The sequence below is a fragment of the Alexandromys fortis genome, unplaced genomic scaffold (genome assembly GCF_014885135.2).
Source record: "Alexandromys fortis isolate MF-2015 unplaced genomic scaffold, M_Fortis_MF-2015_v1.1 scaffold_1, whole genome shotgun sequence".
NCBI classification, from domain to species: Eukaryota; Metazoa; Chordata; class Mammalia; order Rodentia; family Cricetidae; genus Alexandromys; species Alexandromys fortis.
The window spans coordinates 12,411,835-12,430,311 of NW_026067927.1; the positions used below are offsets into that span (position 1 = coordinate 12,411,835).

At 42.6% G+C, this 18,477-nt stretch overlaps 1 protein-coding gene across 1 annotated transcript in view; it reads right to left on the reverse strand.

The window, feature by feature from the left end:
• Positions 1 to 18,477, reverse strand: part of Tango6 (transport and golgi organization 6 homolog) — a 159,178-nt gene that overhangs the window by 96,760 nt on the left and 43,941 nt on the right. The window contains exons 12-13 of the mRNA XM_050144150.1: positions 8,941 to 9,075; positions 1,649 to 2,125 (exon numbers count right to left, since the gene is read on the reverse strand). Coding sequence (XP_050000107.1) covers positions 1,649 to 2,125; positions 8,941 to 9,075 — 612 coding nt within the window. The remainder of the gene's footprint in view (positions 1 to 1,648; positions 2,126 to 8,940; positions 9,076 to 18,477) is intronic.

The following is an 18,477-nucleotide window of genomic DNA, read 5'->3' on the forward strand; positions in this document are numbered from 1 at the left end:
GGGACACTCTTGCAATCCCAGCCCTTTGGAGATAGAGGCAAGAAGATCTGGGCCTCAGGATCACCCTTGGCTACGTACCAAGTTCAAGAATTGCCTGGTCTACCTGAGACTTTGTCTCAAAAAAAGAAAAAAAAAAAAAAACAGGAGAGGACTAGGGGCTGGGGATGAGTCAGTGGGTAAAGTGCCTGCCGAGCAAGTGTGAAGACTAAGGTTCTTCAGCATCATCTTGCAAAGTGCAGCACTGATAGGTGGAGACAGAGCATCACAGAAGCTTGCTAGGCAGCCAGTTAACCAGTTGGTGAGTTCCAGGTCCAGTGAGAGACTCTCTCAAAAATAAGACGTAGAGTGGAAGAGGAGGACACCCAGAGTTGACATCTGGCCTCCACACCTGCATACACATACATGCCACACACACACACACACACACATACATACAAATCACAAATAAGGGATATATTTTATGAACTTCTTCGTAAAGAATAATTGGCAAAACTTAGTGAACACAGCAGATGGAGATAAAATGCAGGTAAAGGAAATTCCAAAGGTGGTCCCAACATGCATTATCTAAACTAGCATTCCACAGGATCCTTGGGGGCTAATAGTTACTCAAAGAAGATTTCTGAGTTCAGTATCATTTCCCTGACAGAAAATCCTTGGCATATGTCTGCATTTTATCTGTAGGATGAGGATAACACAATATCGAAGTTGTGAGAATAAGAGACAGTGCCAGTAAGGTACATGACTTGTTCAACAAAGAGCAGACGTTATTATACAGTACTTCCAGTATCATACTAACTAAAATAGATGTTTTCCATCAGAATTATAATTTGCAGTCCAAGGGCTAGACAAATAGCTAGATCACTGTCATTACTACCAAGGCTCAGAAAGGTTCAAGGTGCTGCCAGGAAGCTGAGATTGGGTCCTAGGCAGTAGTTTCCAGGTCCCTTGTTCTTACTGTACCTCACATTCAAGTCCCAAAGACCTCCATAAAAGGGAAAGGGCCTATCTAAGCAATATGCACTCTGCTACATTAGTTTAGAACATCAAGACAGTTTTTTTTTTTCTGTGAAGGAGGCAAAAGAGTAGAGGAGAGCCAATTAGATCCAGCGCCCCTCTAAAGAGAGATCCAGTTCAAGGTGAGGCTTACCTAGGATGGGTATCCTCCCATCTCTGTGAATTGGTTCATGCTGGCCCACTGCCTGTCTTTTACACGCCCACACTTGGCCAGTTTGTTCAAGACATATAAAAATCAACCTCTCCCAGATTTTTCTCTGACTACCCACCACATTGCTCATACATAAAAATGCTGGCACTCCATCCACGTTCCATTGAGCAGCCCCATGTGGTCTTCTACACCCTTCCTACCTCAATCTGACCTCTCAACAATATAAATTCCTGGAGGATAACCCAGGATGGTGCTAGATACATGATCAGTGTTTAAGAGATATCTGAGTTAGGCTGGTCATGGTGACATGCACCTTTAACCCCAGCACTCAGGAGGCAGAGAGACTGGTGCATCTCTGTGAGCTCAAGGCCAACCAGGGCTCCACAGTAAAATCCTGTCTCAACAAAGCCCCTGAAATGAATGTCTGTTCTGGGCTGCTGTCTGCACCGTGTCATCACATGGAGGGCAGTGTGTTCTACTCACCTGGAGAAGCTTCTTTTCATCCTTGAGGGCTATCACTTCTCTCTGCTCTACCCAGCGGGAAAGAGTGCGCAGGGCAGCAGCCCGGGTTGGAATCTGGGGATCACAGGCTGATAAGAGAACCTCCTGGAACTGTTCTGAGGTTATGTTTCTATGTGGCTGACTTGCCGCAATGCCAGGCTCATGAGACTCCTGGTCTGTTTTAGGAGGGTCCTGCTCTTGTTTCGGGTGGTCTGGAGCTACTTCTGTGAGTGTGTCATGACTGGTTTGTTGCTGCTCTATTTTCCATTCCGGGTCTTTTTTGTTCAGGGTACTTTGGGCAGCCATGCTGACAGCCTCCGTGGAAAAGGCTCCGTGAGTAGAGATGGTAATTCGGAGATCAACAGCGAGTTCTTGGATGACAGGGTCAGGGTATGTATTAGAGACCTTCTCCAACAGAGGCAGCAGCTGCTTCAGGACTGCAAAATCACTTGACTTCAACTATAAAATGAAAATTTAAAAACAGTAAGTCAAAATGAATGTGTAAAATGTTAAGAAGTGAATATAAGGAGTAACAATCATGGCATGTTCATGGTGCAATCGGCACAGTGCAAGGACAAACACTGAAGAACTATTTGCTAACTAATTACAGCTAACATTTATTGAACACCGTCCACATACAGGCACTTTTCTAAGTTAACAAGCACACATAACAGTAGCCCTGAGATAAAGTGCCAATTAGTTCCTACATTTGAAACAGACACTTAAGAAGAATGCCCAGAATCACAAACCAGAACACAGTGTAAAGTGAAGACGCTACAGGCCAGGCAGTGTGGTTCATGTCTGTCATCACAATGGGGAGTCTGGAGGAGAGCTACCCTGAGTTCAAGACTAGCTAGGGCTACATAAATTCAAAAACAGCCTGGGATTCTGTATCAAAAAAATAAAATAAAATAAACAAAAAGTCATATTTTGGAATATAAAAATTAAATTTTAGCTGAGCAGTAGTGGTGCATACCTTTAATTAATCCTAACACTCAGGAGGCAGAGAAAGGCAGATCTTCATGAGTCCAAAGCCAGCCTGGTCTACAAAATTTGGAACCAAGACAGGCTCCAAAGCTACAGAGAAAACCTGTCTCAAAACAAAACAAAACAAAACAAAAACAAAAGAAAATTACATTTTGCCTAAAAACCATCCTTTAATACTGCTTCCTGGGACTGAAGAGGTGGTTCCTGAGTTAGGAGCACCTGCTGCATAATCAAGAGGACCAAAGTTCGAATCCCAGCATCCACACAGAAACTGCATTTTCCATGCACACCTATAATCCTAGCTCCAGGTAGGATGGAAACAGGAGGATTATTAGGGCTCCCTGATGTCTAGCATAGCAGAGAGATCCTGTCTCAAAGCAATAAATCGAATGATACAGGACACTTCATACCCTGTTTTGGCCTCTGTACACACATGTACACACATGTGCATATATACTCTTATATACACATATAAATAAGTAATAAAGGACTCTTAAAAAATACTTATTTCTACTAGATTTTTGGGTGTTGGCAGTCCTGAAAGATTCTATATCTTTTTGTTTTGTTGGGTGTTTGTTTGTTTTTCTTTTTCAGAAGCAGGGTTTTTCCATGTAAGAGCTCTGGCTGTTCTGGAACTTGCTTTGTAGACTAAGCTGCCCTTGAACTCCCAGAGATCTGCCTGTCTCTGCCTCCTGAGTGCTGGGATCACAGGATGCGCCACCACTGCCCGGTGTTTTTTGTTTTTTGAGACAGGGTCTCTCTACAGAGTACTGGCGGTCCTGGAACTCACCAGGAAGACCAAACTGGCCTTGAACTCATAGACGTTTCCTCGCCTCTGCCCCCAGCCCCACAAGTGTTGGGATTAAAGGTGTGTACCACCATACCTGGCTAGATGTTCTTGGAAGCATTTACATCAAATCTGTAATAGTTTAAAGCAAATTAAAAAAAAAAAAAAACCTTCGCAGGACACTGGTAACAACAGAAATAAGACTCTGAATATCTTTAACAACGTTTATAAATGAACACAATGAAGATAATTCCATATTTAGATGGCCTAATCTCAAATGCAGAAGGCACTGCAGACAACTAGTCTTTATATAACTAAGAGATCATTTAAAAATGTATTTGTGAAGCGGGTGGCGCACGCCTTTAATCCCAGCACTCGGGAGGCAGAGGCAGGCGGATCTCTGTGAGTTCAAGACCAGCCTGGTCTACAAGAGCTAGTTCCAGGACAGGCTCCAAAAACCACAGAGAAACTCTGTCTCGAAAAAAAAAAATTTATATATTTGTGCATGTGTATTGCTGTGGGGCACAGTGCCTCTTCAAGCAACTGTAGGTCAGAGGGCAATTTTGTGGAGTTGGTTCTCTTCCTCCCCTTTTACAAGAGTTTAAGGGATTAAAATCAGGTCTTCAGGTTTGTGTAGCTAGTGCCTTTGTCTGCTGAGTCATATTATTGATGCTGAAAGATCATTTTCTGAAAAGATGTAAAATTAGGGACTGAGCAGATGGCTCGGCAGGTAAGAGCATTCACTGAGTAAGTACGAGGACTCGAGTTTGAATCCTCAACAGCCATGTAAAATCTGGGAATGGCTGCACATGTGCCTGCTCTCAGAGCTGGGAGGGAGAGACAAGGAGAGACTCTGCTTCAAGGGAATAGGCAGAGAGTGAGAGAGCAAGACACCTAGGATCTTCCTTTAGCTTTGATGTACAAATGGTATATAGCAGTATCTTAGCTTGTGCAGGGTCCTGGTTGAAGGTACTGTGCATTCTAAATAAGGGTTTTTACAGGCAATGACCACCTACCTATAAATGCTTGAAATTCTGAGAAACATTTAGGCTTCCTAGGAAATAACAAACAAAAATGCCCGTGAAAACACTATGTGTGGTCTTCTTCTCCTGCAGCAACACATGACAAATGTTCCCCACACATCCATGGTGTACTGATATCTGAGAATTGCCCAGTAAGGGAAAGGGCAATATTTTTAAACTTTTAAAAGCCTATGCCCTTTGATAAACATTTAAAAAGAAGAGAAAAAATAAGAAAAAAACAAAACTGCCTCCTTACCTAAAAATACTCTTCTCCTTTCTTTTTTCTTCCTGCCATTTGTCCATCCATCCATGCTGTTTACTAGCTGCTGTAGCAGGCTTATTAACAATGACCAGAAAGCAGGAAATGCCTGCTCGAGTGACAACAGCAATTAAGAATGAATGATCTTCTATAGAGAGCATGTCCAGTCCAGTGAAGGAGTGCAGTGCCTCTGGAGACCAGAAAAGAGCATCAGGTCCCCTGGAACTGGAGTTATAGATGGTTGTGAGGCACCATGTGGGTGCCACGAACCATGCTACAAGAGCAACAAGAGCTCTTTACCTCTAAGGCATCTCTATAGTCCTTAGGGAAACTTTCTTTTACTATTAAGCAATAATAGCCTTTGGAAAGAAAGAAAGGTAGAAAGTATGAATGAATGGAAGGAACAAAGGGAAAGGAAAGACACAAGAAGACCTAAACAGCTAAAGACGACTGTCCCTTTAGAGAAAAGATACACCTTTGGTATCTAACTAATGAACCTCACTAAAACATCCGGGCTTAAAGGTTAGGAGTCCAGCCTTTAGCAATACATTCCACTGCTACCCTGGCACAATATGGCTTCAGTGTATCCTAAGGCTAGAATGGTCTATTCAGCTTCACCAACCAGGGCAACAGTGGGCCCACCAGCTCTGCAACATCAAGCAGAAACTGCTCCCTAACCTAAGGGGACAGGAGAGACTCCCCAGTGTGCTACTTTTACTGATGACCAAGCCTGGAATTTAGAAAGTGAGTATGGAATTACAGTCGTCTTGTTAGCAATCTTAAACCTGCACTTTCTCCAAATTAACTCTCTTCCCGGACGTGAAGTTTTAATAGTCACCTTAATTACATGACTTAGAAAGGAATGAAGAAAGGCCCGATGCTGTTAGGTTCTGTTTCATTAGCCAAAACAATGACTCCTAACAGGGAGTATGTAGAGCATGGTGTTCCAGGCTCTAAAGCAAAGACTCAGAGTGACAGTAGTCAACTACCCCCAGTTTTCAAGTGTGATTTTATTGTGAATACGAGACAAAACCTAGCATTACTAAAGAGCTTTTGCAGGGCTGGAGAGAGAGAGCTCTGTGGTTAAGAGCACTGGTTACTCTTCCAGAGAACCGAACTCAAATTCTCAGCACCCATGTGGTGGCTCAGATCCATCCAAACTCCAGTTCCAGGAAATCCTAAAACCCTCTTCTCCTTGGGCACTGGGTACACATGTGGTACATATAAATATATGGAGGTAAAATATTCATACACATAAAATAAAATAAATCTAAAATAAAATGTAAAAAAGAAGCCCTTGCCAGGTGTGGTGGCACATGCCTTTAATCCCAGCATTCAGGAGACAGAGGCAAGACATGAGTTCATGGTCTTCAGAGCAAGTTCCAGGACAGCCAGGGCTACACAGAGAAACCTGTCTCAAAAGAACAGGGGAAAAAACTTATAAATGGCAGGCGGATCTCTGTGAGTTCAAGGCCAGCCTGGTCTACAAGAGCTAGTTCCAGAGCTAGCTCCAAAGCTATAGAGAAACCCTGTCTCGGGGCTGGAGAGATGGCTCAGAGGTTAAGGACACTGACTGTTCTTCCAGGGGTCCTGAGTTCAATTCCCAGCAACCACATGGTGGCTCACAACCATCTAAAATGAGATCTGGTGCCCTCTTCTGGCATGCAGGCATACATGGCAGCAGAATACTGTATTGTATATGTAATAAATAAAATCTTTAAAAAAAAAAAAACCTATTAATGCATTAATCAAGCAGGAAACAAAAATTTAGCAAATCTGGGGCATAAGTAAAGAGTTCACTTAAACTGCAGAGTCAAGGGAATCAGGATGGCTCACAGCAGGGCAGGGACAGGCAAGTGCTGTCCAAACGCCACAAGCCAGGCCTGGCCAGTGAATACAGCAGCCTCCAAGAAGAAGCTTCTAGAAGGGATATGGGAGAGCTCTGTGGTTCATTGTCCATGTGTTATATTGTCTGAAATAAGTACTAAACTACAACACACACACACACACACAAGCTAGGCTTTCAATGTATAGACTATCAAAATTAATATTCAACAAGAAAAACAAAACTCAACTAAGCTAATTAAATCCACTAACAATTCAACTTAAGCTATTCCATCTGTGAACCCTTCCTTGTCACATCTAATATGGCTCTGGAACCAAAGCCAAACTTATTTTGTCAAATGACATGTGAAATATAAAATTAGGAATGCTAAGGAAATCCAGTAAGAAATGGGATTTGCACTGACAACCAGCCCAGATAAAGTCTTTTTCTCCTTAAGAACAGGCAGGAGGGAGCCACCTTTCGACACTGAAACAAGGCTGTAGTCTGGGACACAGGCTAGCCGGGTATGCTTCTCAGAAGGCTGGAGATGGAGCACAGGGGGGAGTGAAAGACCCTGAGTTTGATCTCCAGAAGCACAGAGCAAAAAAATAAGAGAAAGGCAAATTCTAATCCATCAAGAATCAAATCTGATTTGAATGCTTAGACTCAAAATGCATTCCCAGGGGCTCCTGCTCATGGTTGTTGAGTCTGATTTCATAACCTGTTCTGAGACTGTCCTGCTTTCTTGCAGCCTCCTAACCTACTGTGTCACCTGACCAGCGTGCTCTAGCCTTTGCCAGGGCTGTCCCCAGGGCTCTGCAGCTCAGTTACGCTGGCTTTCCATCAATGCTCAAAAAAACCAAGCTTTCTCTGCTTCTGAGCCTTTGCCACGAGTTTCCTTAACTGAAAGGATTCTTCCACCTGTTCCATGCACGCCACACTCAAACACTTATGCCTCCTTCAGGTCTTAGTGGAATATTTTCGCTCACTGAAGATCTCTCAGCCTCGCTTAGATGTTATGTTCTTGTGGCCCCTTCCCTCTTTTTTGGGGCATTCCATTCGATTCTAATCATATTTTAAAATGGTCATTCTGGGTGTGCCTCTCTTCCTGGACTATGGCGTGAGCTATAGGCCACGTCTGTCTTGTCCACTGCTATGTTCTCAGATCTATCATGTGTCAAATATGCAGTCAATAGTGGTTGAATGAATAAATTAAAAATTATATGTTAGGGCTGGAAGGATGGCAGTGGACTGCTCTTGCAGAGGACCTGTGTGCTTGGCTCCCAGGACCCACATCAGGTAGCTCACAGGGGCTCTGACACCATCGTCTAGCCTCAGCAGGCACCCGCACTCGTGTACACATAGACACACACATACACACTCACACAATTTAAAAATAGAAATAGATTTTATTTTTTTATTTTTTTTTTAAGATTTATTTATTATGTATACAACATTCTGCCTCGATGTATGCCCGCACGCTAAAGGAGGGTGCCAGATCTCAGTACAGATGATTGTGAGCCACCATGTGGTTGCTGGGAATTGAACTCAGGACCTCTGGAAGAGCAGCCAGTGCTCTTAACCTCTGAGCCATCTCTCCAGCCCCCTAGAAATAGATTTTAAAAACTACAAATTAACTATGTAAAAACCACATAAACTAAGCTGGCCATAATGGTGCACACCTACCATCCTAATGCCTGGGAGGCAGGAAGGAATAGCATCAATGTCATATTAAATTCAAGCCCAGCCTAGGCTACATGAGACTCTGCCTCAAACAAAAACAAAACAAAACAAAACTCTTTTTGGGGAGGAGGGAAGTTCATGACAGGGTTTCTCTGTAGCTTTGGAGCCAGTCCTAGAACACGCTCTGTATATCAGACTGGCCTTGCATTCAGAGGATCCGTGTGCCTCTGCCTCCCGAGTGCTAGGATTAAAGGCATGCGCCACCACCACCTGGCCAAAACAAAACTCTTAAAAATGACTGACAGCAGGCTTGAGTATATTGCACTGTATGGGCTAAACGATGGGTCCTGAGCTAAGTGGAACCGTGCAAAACAGGTGCCATCTGAGCAGCCAAGCAGTTGCTAAGGATTTCCCACCAACTCTTTGGAGTCAGAGAACTGAACGTCTGCCTCAGGCACAAAACACTCAAAGTTTCCAAAACAAGTTTGTTCTATGCAGGAAAGAGCCCTGTTCATTTGATGGTGACATGCTGGCAGGTCAATGTGAAGTGGCATTCTATGTTAGAGATAACACTCATTAACAACCCAAGTTGGTCATCCTGGTTCTCCTGAGTGCAGTATCGATTCTTGTTGTCCATGAAGGTATGGACGAAAGGCAGCAGGTTCTCGTCCCTACTCAAAAATTCAAGTTTCGCTCATACCTACAACTCACCTGAACAGCCCCTCCCAGCATGACAGCCACCAGCCCCATTGACAGGCTCAGTGTCTGAGATTCCACAGTGCTCTCTGCCTGATGAGCCAGACTTGCGCACGCCCTCTGCAGTGTTGCTGCTACAAAGTCCACTACCTACCAAAGAAGGAAATTAGCATTAGCATCAGTGATGGGGTAAGAAACAAATGTAAAATCCATACGTCTTATGTCTACATATGTCTACGTCTTATCATGTTCAGGATCATGAGAACATACTGGCTGCTTCTGTGTAGCAAGAGTGGTGCTCTATACTTTTCTGACTTGTTTTACATTTGCCAGTTTATATAAGATGTTTGGAAAGAAGCCAGGCAGTGGTGGCACATGCCTTTAATCCCAGCAGTTGGGAGGCAGAGGCAGGTGGATCTCTGTGAGTTCGAGGCCAGCCTGATCTACAAGAGCTAGTTCTAGGAGAGGCTCCAAAAGCTACAGAGAAACCCTGTCTCAAAAAAACAAACAAAAAAAGATGTTTGGAAAGATACAGTGACAGTCAAATGACAAGATGGAGCAGACATTGCATGAGGATATAGCGCTCTCTACTCCACCCAGCACCTTCAGGACCTTAGCAATGCAGAAGCTTCTAAGTATTTTATATGCATATTATCAAGTCTTTTCTTTTTCTTTTTTTTTTTTTTTTGAGACAGACTTATATACTCATATAGCCTAGGTGAGCCTTGAACTTGTTATATCTTTAAAGATTGTCGTGGACTTCTTCTCTTCTTCCTGATTTCAATTCCCAAGTGTTAGATTAACAGGTATATGTCACCGTGCCCAATTTATGTGAGGAAATCAAACTCAGGGCTTCCTGTGTGCTAGACAAATACTCTACTTGTCATTTGAGATGCAAGTCTCATATAGCCCAGGCTAGCCTCCAACTGGATACACAGCTGAGCATGGCCATGAATGACTGATTCTCCTAATTCTTCTACCTACTAAGTGCTGGGATTATAGGTTTTTGTTACTGGCTTTCTTTTTCTTTCTTTTTTAAAATTCAGAACTGTCAAGCAAACCCAGGGCCTTGCAGAATACAAGGCAAGGGCTTTACTATAAATCCAGTCCCAAGAACTCTTTTCTTATAAGAAGAGAATTCTCCCTTGTCCCAGCCAGCACATTTGGTATTTACCCAAAGGAGGTAGAAACTTAAGTCCACGGAAAAGCCTGGTTGTTTACAGCAGCTCTAATCATGATTCCCAAAGCTTAGTGATGACCAAGATGTCCTTCATAAGGTAAGTGGATAAATAAACTGATGTGTCAAGACAACAGGAAATGAGTCAACACTATAAATGAGCTAGTAAGCCATGAAACACCATGAGGAATATTAGTAAGGAGAATGCTACAAAGTGTAGAAGCCCATTGAAAGGATACAAGTGAGAAAGAGATGACTAGATAGAGGACAGAGGACAGATACGATGGTGAGTCTATTCCTAGGACACGAGGATGGTAGACATGAGTAATTACACAACCCCCAGAGTGAATCCTAATGTCAGCTATAGACTCTGAGTGACAGTGATGTGTACATGTGGATTCATCAATTACAACAAAGGGGCCCAGGAATGTAGCTCAGGGGTAGAGACTGCTTGCCTAGCAGTTAAGTCCTCAAGAGAGATCTATGCATGTTCACACACACACACACACACACACACACACACACACACACACACAAAGAGATAAAGAAGTCTAACAAGGGCACTGCTCTGTGGCAGCAATGGAAAGGTCAGAGACATGTAAACAAAGGAGATACCCGAGAAACCTCTGTATCTTCTCAATTTTGTTGTGAACCTAAAACTACTCTTAAAAATAAACTCTTGGGGGCTGGAGAGATGGCTCAGAGGTTAAGAACACTGGCTGCTCTTCCAGAGGTCCTGAGTTCAATTCCCAGCAACCACATGGTGGCTCACAACCATCTACAATGAGATCTGGTGCCTTCTGGCATGCAGGCATGAATCCTGTAGACATAATAAATAAATAAAATCTAATAAAATAAAATAAACTCTGGGGTCTGCAGAGATGGCACAGTGGTTAAGAACACTGGCTGCTCTTCCAAAGGAACTAAGTTCAATTCCCAGCACCCTCATGGTAGTTGTTTGTAACCCCAGTCCCAGTCCAATGCCCTCTCTTCTGGGCCCTGTGGAGACTGCACACATGGCACACATATGTACATTCAGGCAAACAAACATACTCATAAAAAAATAAAATCTCAGCCGGGCAGTGGTGGCGCACGCCTTTAATCTCAGCACTCGGGAGGCAGAGTCAGGCAGATCTCTGTGAGTTCGAGGCCAGCCTGGTCTACAAGAACTAGTTCCAGGACAGGAACCAAAAAGCTACGGAGAAACCCTGTCTCGAAAATCCAAAGAAAATAAAATAAATAAATAAATAAATAAATAAAATCTCAAAAAAATTTTTGTTGGGCAATGGTGGTGCACACCTTTAAACCCAGCACTCAAGAAGCAGAGGCAGGTGGATCTCCAGGTTTGAGGTCAGCCTGATCTATAGAATGAGTTCTAGGACAGCCAGGGATACACAAAGAAACCTTATCTCAAAAAACCAAAAAGATAGCTGGGCAGTGGTGGTGCACGCCTTTAAACCCAGCACTCGGGAGGCAGAGGCAGGAGGATCTCTGTGAGTTTGAGGCTAGCCTGGTCGACAAGAGCTAGTTCCAGGACAGGCCCCAAAGCTACAGAGAAACCCTATCTCAAAAAACAAAAAACAAAACAAAAAAATTAAGAAAGTAAATAAGTAAATAAATAAAATAAAAAATAAACTGTGGGCCAGGGAAATGACTAGGTGAGCAAAAGCACTTGCCATGCAGGTCTGATGATTGGGTTCAGATCCTCAGACCCCACTGTAAAAGCTGGAAACAGTAGCATACGTCTGTAACCCCAGCATGCCTTCAGTGGCATGGGAGGCAGGGACATGAGGAACATACAGAGTGAAAGAGTCTCATCTGAAAGGTTTCTGAAACCTGACAGGACAGCTTGCCTGGACCATATGCAGCAAATGCAAAAAATATCGTTCCTCAAAATCAAGCTAGAAAGGGAAAAAGAATCAATGCCCAAGGTCACCCTCTGACCTACACACACACACATATAAATATAGATATATGATATATATTTGATATATATACACATTTGATATATATACATATTAGATATATGTGTTTGATAAAATACATATATAAAAATAAATATTACTTTCTGACCATTTATAAAATGTTACCTGAAGAAAGTTTCCTCAGTTCCACATCGGACAGTCTTAATTCTAATAATCAATGAATATGGAAGACAATACCCAATTTTATTTATAAGCCAGTGTCTTCCATCAATCTATAAATGATTCAGTCATATTCTAAGTTTCAATATTTCTATAGACTTAAGGTAGTTCATACACAAGATTTTATATAGTGTAGGCTATCAATAACCTTTCAAAGGAATTAATTTGGTCAGCACCATCTGAACAGAGCCTGGTATAATCATCTAGCACAAACATCTCTGAACAAACAACAGCAGACACACATTCACGCACGTACTCATGCACACGTGTATATTCAGGATTAATGGCTCAAAGGGGAGATATCATTTTGTAAATGGGAAGGTTGAGATAGGTTGTAATAAGCCTCTAAACACTATGCAAGGTTGCATGCTTAACTCTCTGGACAAATCACATGGTGTGCTAGAATCCTCACTGCAAGCTTAAAGCTGGGAGAATGGCCTGTTAACACTTGTCTTCTGGGACAAGGCAGAAAACTGGGGAGGTTATTTAAACGTTCCATGCACAGAAACAATGCTGACAACTTCTACCTCCCTCTCTAACCCTGAGATGTTACTGATTTATATACCATTTTGGGTCACCTGGTTGTGCTACTGAAAAGTTTTTAAAGTGTACCTTGTTTTTATTTAGCTTCTATGTTAGCACAAGAATTGTTTAATTGCTGGAGCTAGCTTTTTCTAAGTTTCTTTCTAATTTATTTTTTAATGTTAAAAACATTACATTTGGGGGGCTGGAGAGATGGCTCAGTGGTTAAGAGCATTGTTTGCTCTTCCAAAGGTCCTGAGTTCAATTCCTGGCAACCACATGGTGGCTCACAACCACCTGTAATGAGATCTGGTGCCAGCAGGGCGATGGTGGCGCACGCCTTTAATCCCAGCACTCGGGAGGCAGAGGCAGGCGGATCTCTGTGAGTTCGAGACCAGCCTGGTCTACAGAGCTAGTTCCAGGACAGGCTCCAAAGCCACAGAGAAACCCTGTCTCGAAAAAAAAACAAACAAAAACAAACATTGTTACATTTGTTTATTCTTGTGTGAATGCACACGCACACACCACATGTGTGTGGAAATCAAAACAATTTGTAGGAATCTGTTCTCGCCTACCAAATGAGCTCCAGAGACTGAACTCAGGCTGTGAGATTTGGTGGCAAGCACCTTTATTCATTTAGCCGTCTCACCCAACCCATTATGTACTGTCTGAAAAGGGCTGGAAGTAGGCATGGTAGTGATCGCCTTTAATCCCAGCCCTTGGGAAGCAGAGGCAGGCAGACCTCTGAGTTAAAGGCTAACCGGTCTACAGAGCAAGTTCCAGGACAACCAGGGGAAAATCCTGTCTTGGAAAAAAAAAAATGAAAACAAACAAATAAACAATAAAATCAAAAGGCCATAAAAGGGGGTTGAAAAACAAATAATATGATCCCATTCTTAGGGAAGAAGCTTTTTGTTTGAATGCATGAAAAAACAAAGCAAACGGGTAAAAACCAGGAGAACATGAAACTGAGAGACACAAGGTCAGTGGGCACTGGGGGAGCTGGAGGAAGGGAGCAGTGGATGGATATGATCAAAATACATTACATAAATGTGTGAAAATTTCAAAGAATAAAAAGAAATTCCTTATCCATCATAGGATGAAAAAAAGAAAAAAAAGAAAAAGAATTATTAAAGAACCTGGGAACTATTAACTATGAAGTAATGGCCAGGTAATAATGTATGGCATCAGCAAAATATCCTAAACTTCCTTGGTGTTTGTCGGGAGGACACTGAAATAGGGTCTGATTGCGCCTAGGCTGGCCTCTCACTGTGTAGCCATGGATGAGCTTGAACTTCTGATGCTCCTCCCAAGTGCTGGATGACTCCAATGTCCAGGCCGACGGCCTTCCTGTAACACCCCTGTGACAGCAGCTTACCCTGCTGTGATTGGGATGGGGCTGCCAACCCAAGAAGAGGTCCTAGTGACTGAAGCCTCTTGGAATTCAGGGGAGTTTTCAATCTACTACCACCCAAGTCAGAGCTCTAGAGTTCAGCATCTCAGGAGGCTGCTGAAATGCACGAAATCAACAGTCAGCACTTTGTCAGCAAGTTACACATCTCCATAGGATCACTAAGAGGATTAAATGAGTTAATAGCCGTCATGTGTTCAGGATGGAGCCTGGTAAACAGCAAATACCTAATGTTATTATTAAAGAGTAAAGGAATTCTAAGCGGTTGACTCAGTAGAACCACAAGCAGGCGGGGAGAGATGAGATAGGACACAACCATGGGAATAAGTCTCCTGCTTTCCAGTGTGCAGCTCCCACCCACAGTCAGAGTTCCCTGAGTTCAACACTGAGCAAGAATAAGCCTCTAGGCTGGCAAGACGGTTCAGCGGGTAGAGAAGTACTTGTCGTACAAGCTAGTTAACTGAGTCTGATCACTGGAACCCAAATAAAGATGAAAGGAGAGCCGGGCAGTGGTGGTGCACACCTTTAATCCCAACACTCAGGAGACAGAGGCAGGTGGATCTCTGAGTTTGAGCCCTGCCTGGTCCACAGGACAGGCAGGGCTATGGAGAGAAACTATGGAGAGAAAGCTCTGCTGATGCTTGTCTATTGTTTCCAGGGAGAACAGGTCAATCAATACCTTGTCTTTATATTAGGCACTGCTGTGTTTTTGTTTGTATGTTTTGGGTTTTGGATGTTTGTTTGTTTGTTTGTTTTGAGTCAGGGTTTGTCTGTATAGCTTTGGAGCCTGTCCTGGAATTCACTCTGTAGACCGGGTTGGCCTCGAACTCACAGAGATCCATCTGCCTGCCTCTCCCTCCCGAGTGCTGGGATTAAAGGCATGCGTCAACCACCACCCCAGCTATATTAGGCACTTTTGTGCTTTGTTTTTGCAATGAGTCTGTGTTACTTATGTCACACACACAAAATTAATCTCTAAAAAGGGAAAACAAAAATATCACGAATAACCATTTCTACTCTACTGGTTACAGTGATCCAGCTCAGTAGCATGCAAGGGCAGACTAGGAGGCTTGCTCCTTCCCCTGCACTGGCACTGGGCTCCTTGCTGGTCCTGACACACTTGGGGCATACTTCCTTTATCTGGACATCTCAATAGCTCCCAGCTTCCCTGGCTATAGGTTTGTACTCAGAAGTCATCTCTCATTGTGGCTCTCCATGGCCACCTACTTACCAGCCCTTTTCCTTGCTCTATTTTTCTCCAGAAATGATCACCATCTGACACATTTCATAATGAAATTATCACCAAATGATATTCTTTGCTTTCTTTTTTATATAATGATTTATTTATTTTTATTTCATGTGCATTGGTGTTTTGCCTGCATTGTATGTCTGTATGAGGGTGTGAGATCCCCTGGAGCTGGAGTTACAAACAGCTGGGAGCTGCCAATTGTGGGAGCTGGGAATTAAACCCAGGTCCTCTGAAAGAGCAGCCAGTGCTCTCAAATTGCTAGGCCATCTCCCCAGCTCCATTCTTTGCTTTCTTATTTATTATTTCCACTTATGTGAATGTCAGCCCCATGAATGCAGATACATGTCTGTTTAGCATTGTGTCCCCAGTACCTAGAAAAGTTAGATAGCACATAGCTCAATATGTGGTCACAGAATGAAAGAACCTGAGAGTTGGTGCAGAACCCCATTTGTAGACAGACCCATTGCATGCCTTGTTTCTCTATATACCATAACACAGATAATATGCCATTCCAATACATTCTACTGAATACTTACTTTTTTGTTAATAGGTACTTCAGTATGCATTTGTAACAGGTAAGGAGATTTGGTTTTGACATTACTACCATGCTATTATACCCAATTCTTTAATATCTCCTAGTGCCTGGTCCACAACTGTTACAAAAATATCTCATGTAATTCCTTTCTTTTTGGGACACATCTCACTGTATAGCCCTGACTCACTTGTAACACTCCTAATTCTCTATGTATGCCAGGACATACATAGTATGGTCTCAGACTCAGAGATACACCTGCCCTTTCCTCCTGAATGTTGTCACTAAAGGTGTATGCCATCATGCCTAGCCACAATCTGCCTATAATTTTTTAAAATTTATGTGTGTATTTGTCTGCATACAGGCTAAGGGCAGAGAGGGGCTTTAGGTATTTTCCTCTATTGCTTTTGACTTTATGAGTTAGGGTATCTCAGTTGGAAGACTGGCTGGCTAATAAGAGCCGGAGATCTGCTTATCTTCACCACCCTCCCCCAACCTCACAAGTGTTGGGGATGCAGATGTTCTCTTCCAAGCCAGCTTCTTAAATGGATGTTGGGAACCCAAACTCAAACATGATGCTTAGATGGTAAGCACTTAACTGACTGACCCATCTCTCCAATCCCCCAGTCATTTAATTTATCTAAACCCAGTACTGGTTCCCTTATTTGTTTGTTTATTTACTTAGGTTTTTTTTTTTTTTTTTTTTTTTTTTTTTTTTTTTTTTTTNTTTTTTTTTTTTTGTCAGGTTCGCTACAAAACTCCTCCTGGAACTCACTACGTAAATCAAGCAGGCCTTGAACTCACAGAGATCCCACAGAGATCCGCCTACCTCTGCCTAATGAGTGCTGGGATTAAAGGCGTACACTACCATACCCAGCTTGATTCTTTTTTTCTTATTTTTAATGCCATTTATTTGATGAAGAAACAGAAACACATGCACTGTAGATTTTCACATTGTGGATCTGGCATATGGGGGCACACAACACATCTGTTCTTCAATGGTGACATAAGACCAATCTGTCCATGCCAAAATATTTAGCACAGTCCCTATGCACCGCTATCTGCATTAACCCTGAAAGGTACATGAAAAATGAGATACAGAGAAATAAAATCATGAGTAAAGATGCGATAAAGTATAATAAAATTCTGATGGCAACATCTATATAGAAAGTGGGTACAAGGTATTCACTACAAAATTCTTTCAATAAATAAATATTTTTCAGTAATATGTATAATTAATGTTTTACACACACACAGAGTCAGGTATGCTGGTACACAAATGTAATCCCAGCAATGGAGAGGCAGAGGCAGGAGGATCTTTGTGAGTTCTAGGCAAGCCTGGTCTACATAGCAAGTTCCAGGTCATCCAAGGCTACATAGTGAGACACTGTCTCAGAAACCAAACCAAGTGATGATGGCAAACACCTTTAATTCCAGCACTTAGGAGGCAGAGGCAGGTGAATCTCTATGAATTAGAGGCCAGCCTAATCTACAGAGCTAGTTCCAAGACAGACGCGGCTATACAGAGAAACCCTGTTTCAGAAAGACAAAATATTAATCAATCAATCAATACAACAACAATCTGCCAAGGGACTGGAGAGATGGCTCAGTAGTAAAGAGCACCCGCTCATCTTCTAGGCCCCACGTCAGTTTCCAGTGTTCATGGCAGCTGACTCACAACTGCCTGTAACTCCAGATCCAGGGAACTAACTCCTGTCTTCTGCAGTCACCTGTGCTCAGGTAACATACCTAAGTACACACGAGGACATAATGTGTGTGCACACACACACTTAAAAAATAAAAATAAATTGCTTAAAAAACAAAAATAAATAGAATTACTGAAAAATATTTCAAACTTGAACATTATATAATATGGGGGAAACAGTTTCCCTGGTATTCTGGGACTAACACATAAAGTTTCTATCCACAGCCTTTCTAACCATTTTGGCAGACAATGGTGATCGTTAACTAAATCTATTTCATAAAGGTTTGCAAAATATAATTCTCTAGTTCTTTTTTAATAGTTTTGGCTGTGATCGTCCTACAGGGCAAGCAGCCTACTACTGTCTAATCCACACCGCCAGCCCTGTGATTTCCCTAAGGAGAAAAATGTCCCTTTGTTGCTTATCTGACTGAGCTGGAACCTAATTGTTACAGGAAAGGCAAGACAAATGCTTTCTCCATTCCCTTTGATTATCGATTTTATAAAATACAGACCAAATGCCCTAACAATCTCTAAAGAATCCTGGGAGGTTTTTAAAATCATTTTCTGTCTTTGATGTGTCTACTGAAGCCATTGTTCCTCTGAATGCTGTAGTTGTGCTGTGTGTTGCAACCAGAGTCCTTTAAAGGTGGCTCCTGGCTGCTACTGCCACGACCCCATTAAATTCAGATAGCGTCCTTGTGCCTGGGCTCATGAAACTGCCTTGAAGCTTCTAATGTACAATCTTCGCCCTAGACCTCAAATCAGCCTTTATCCCAGAGAGCTCTGAACACTTTGAGTAGAAAACAGTACTT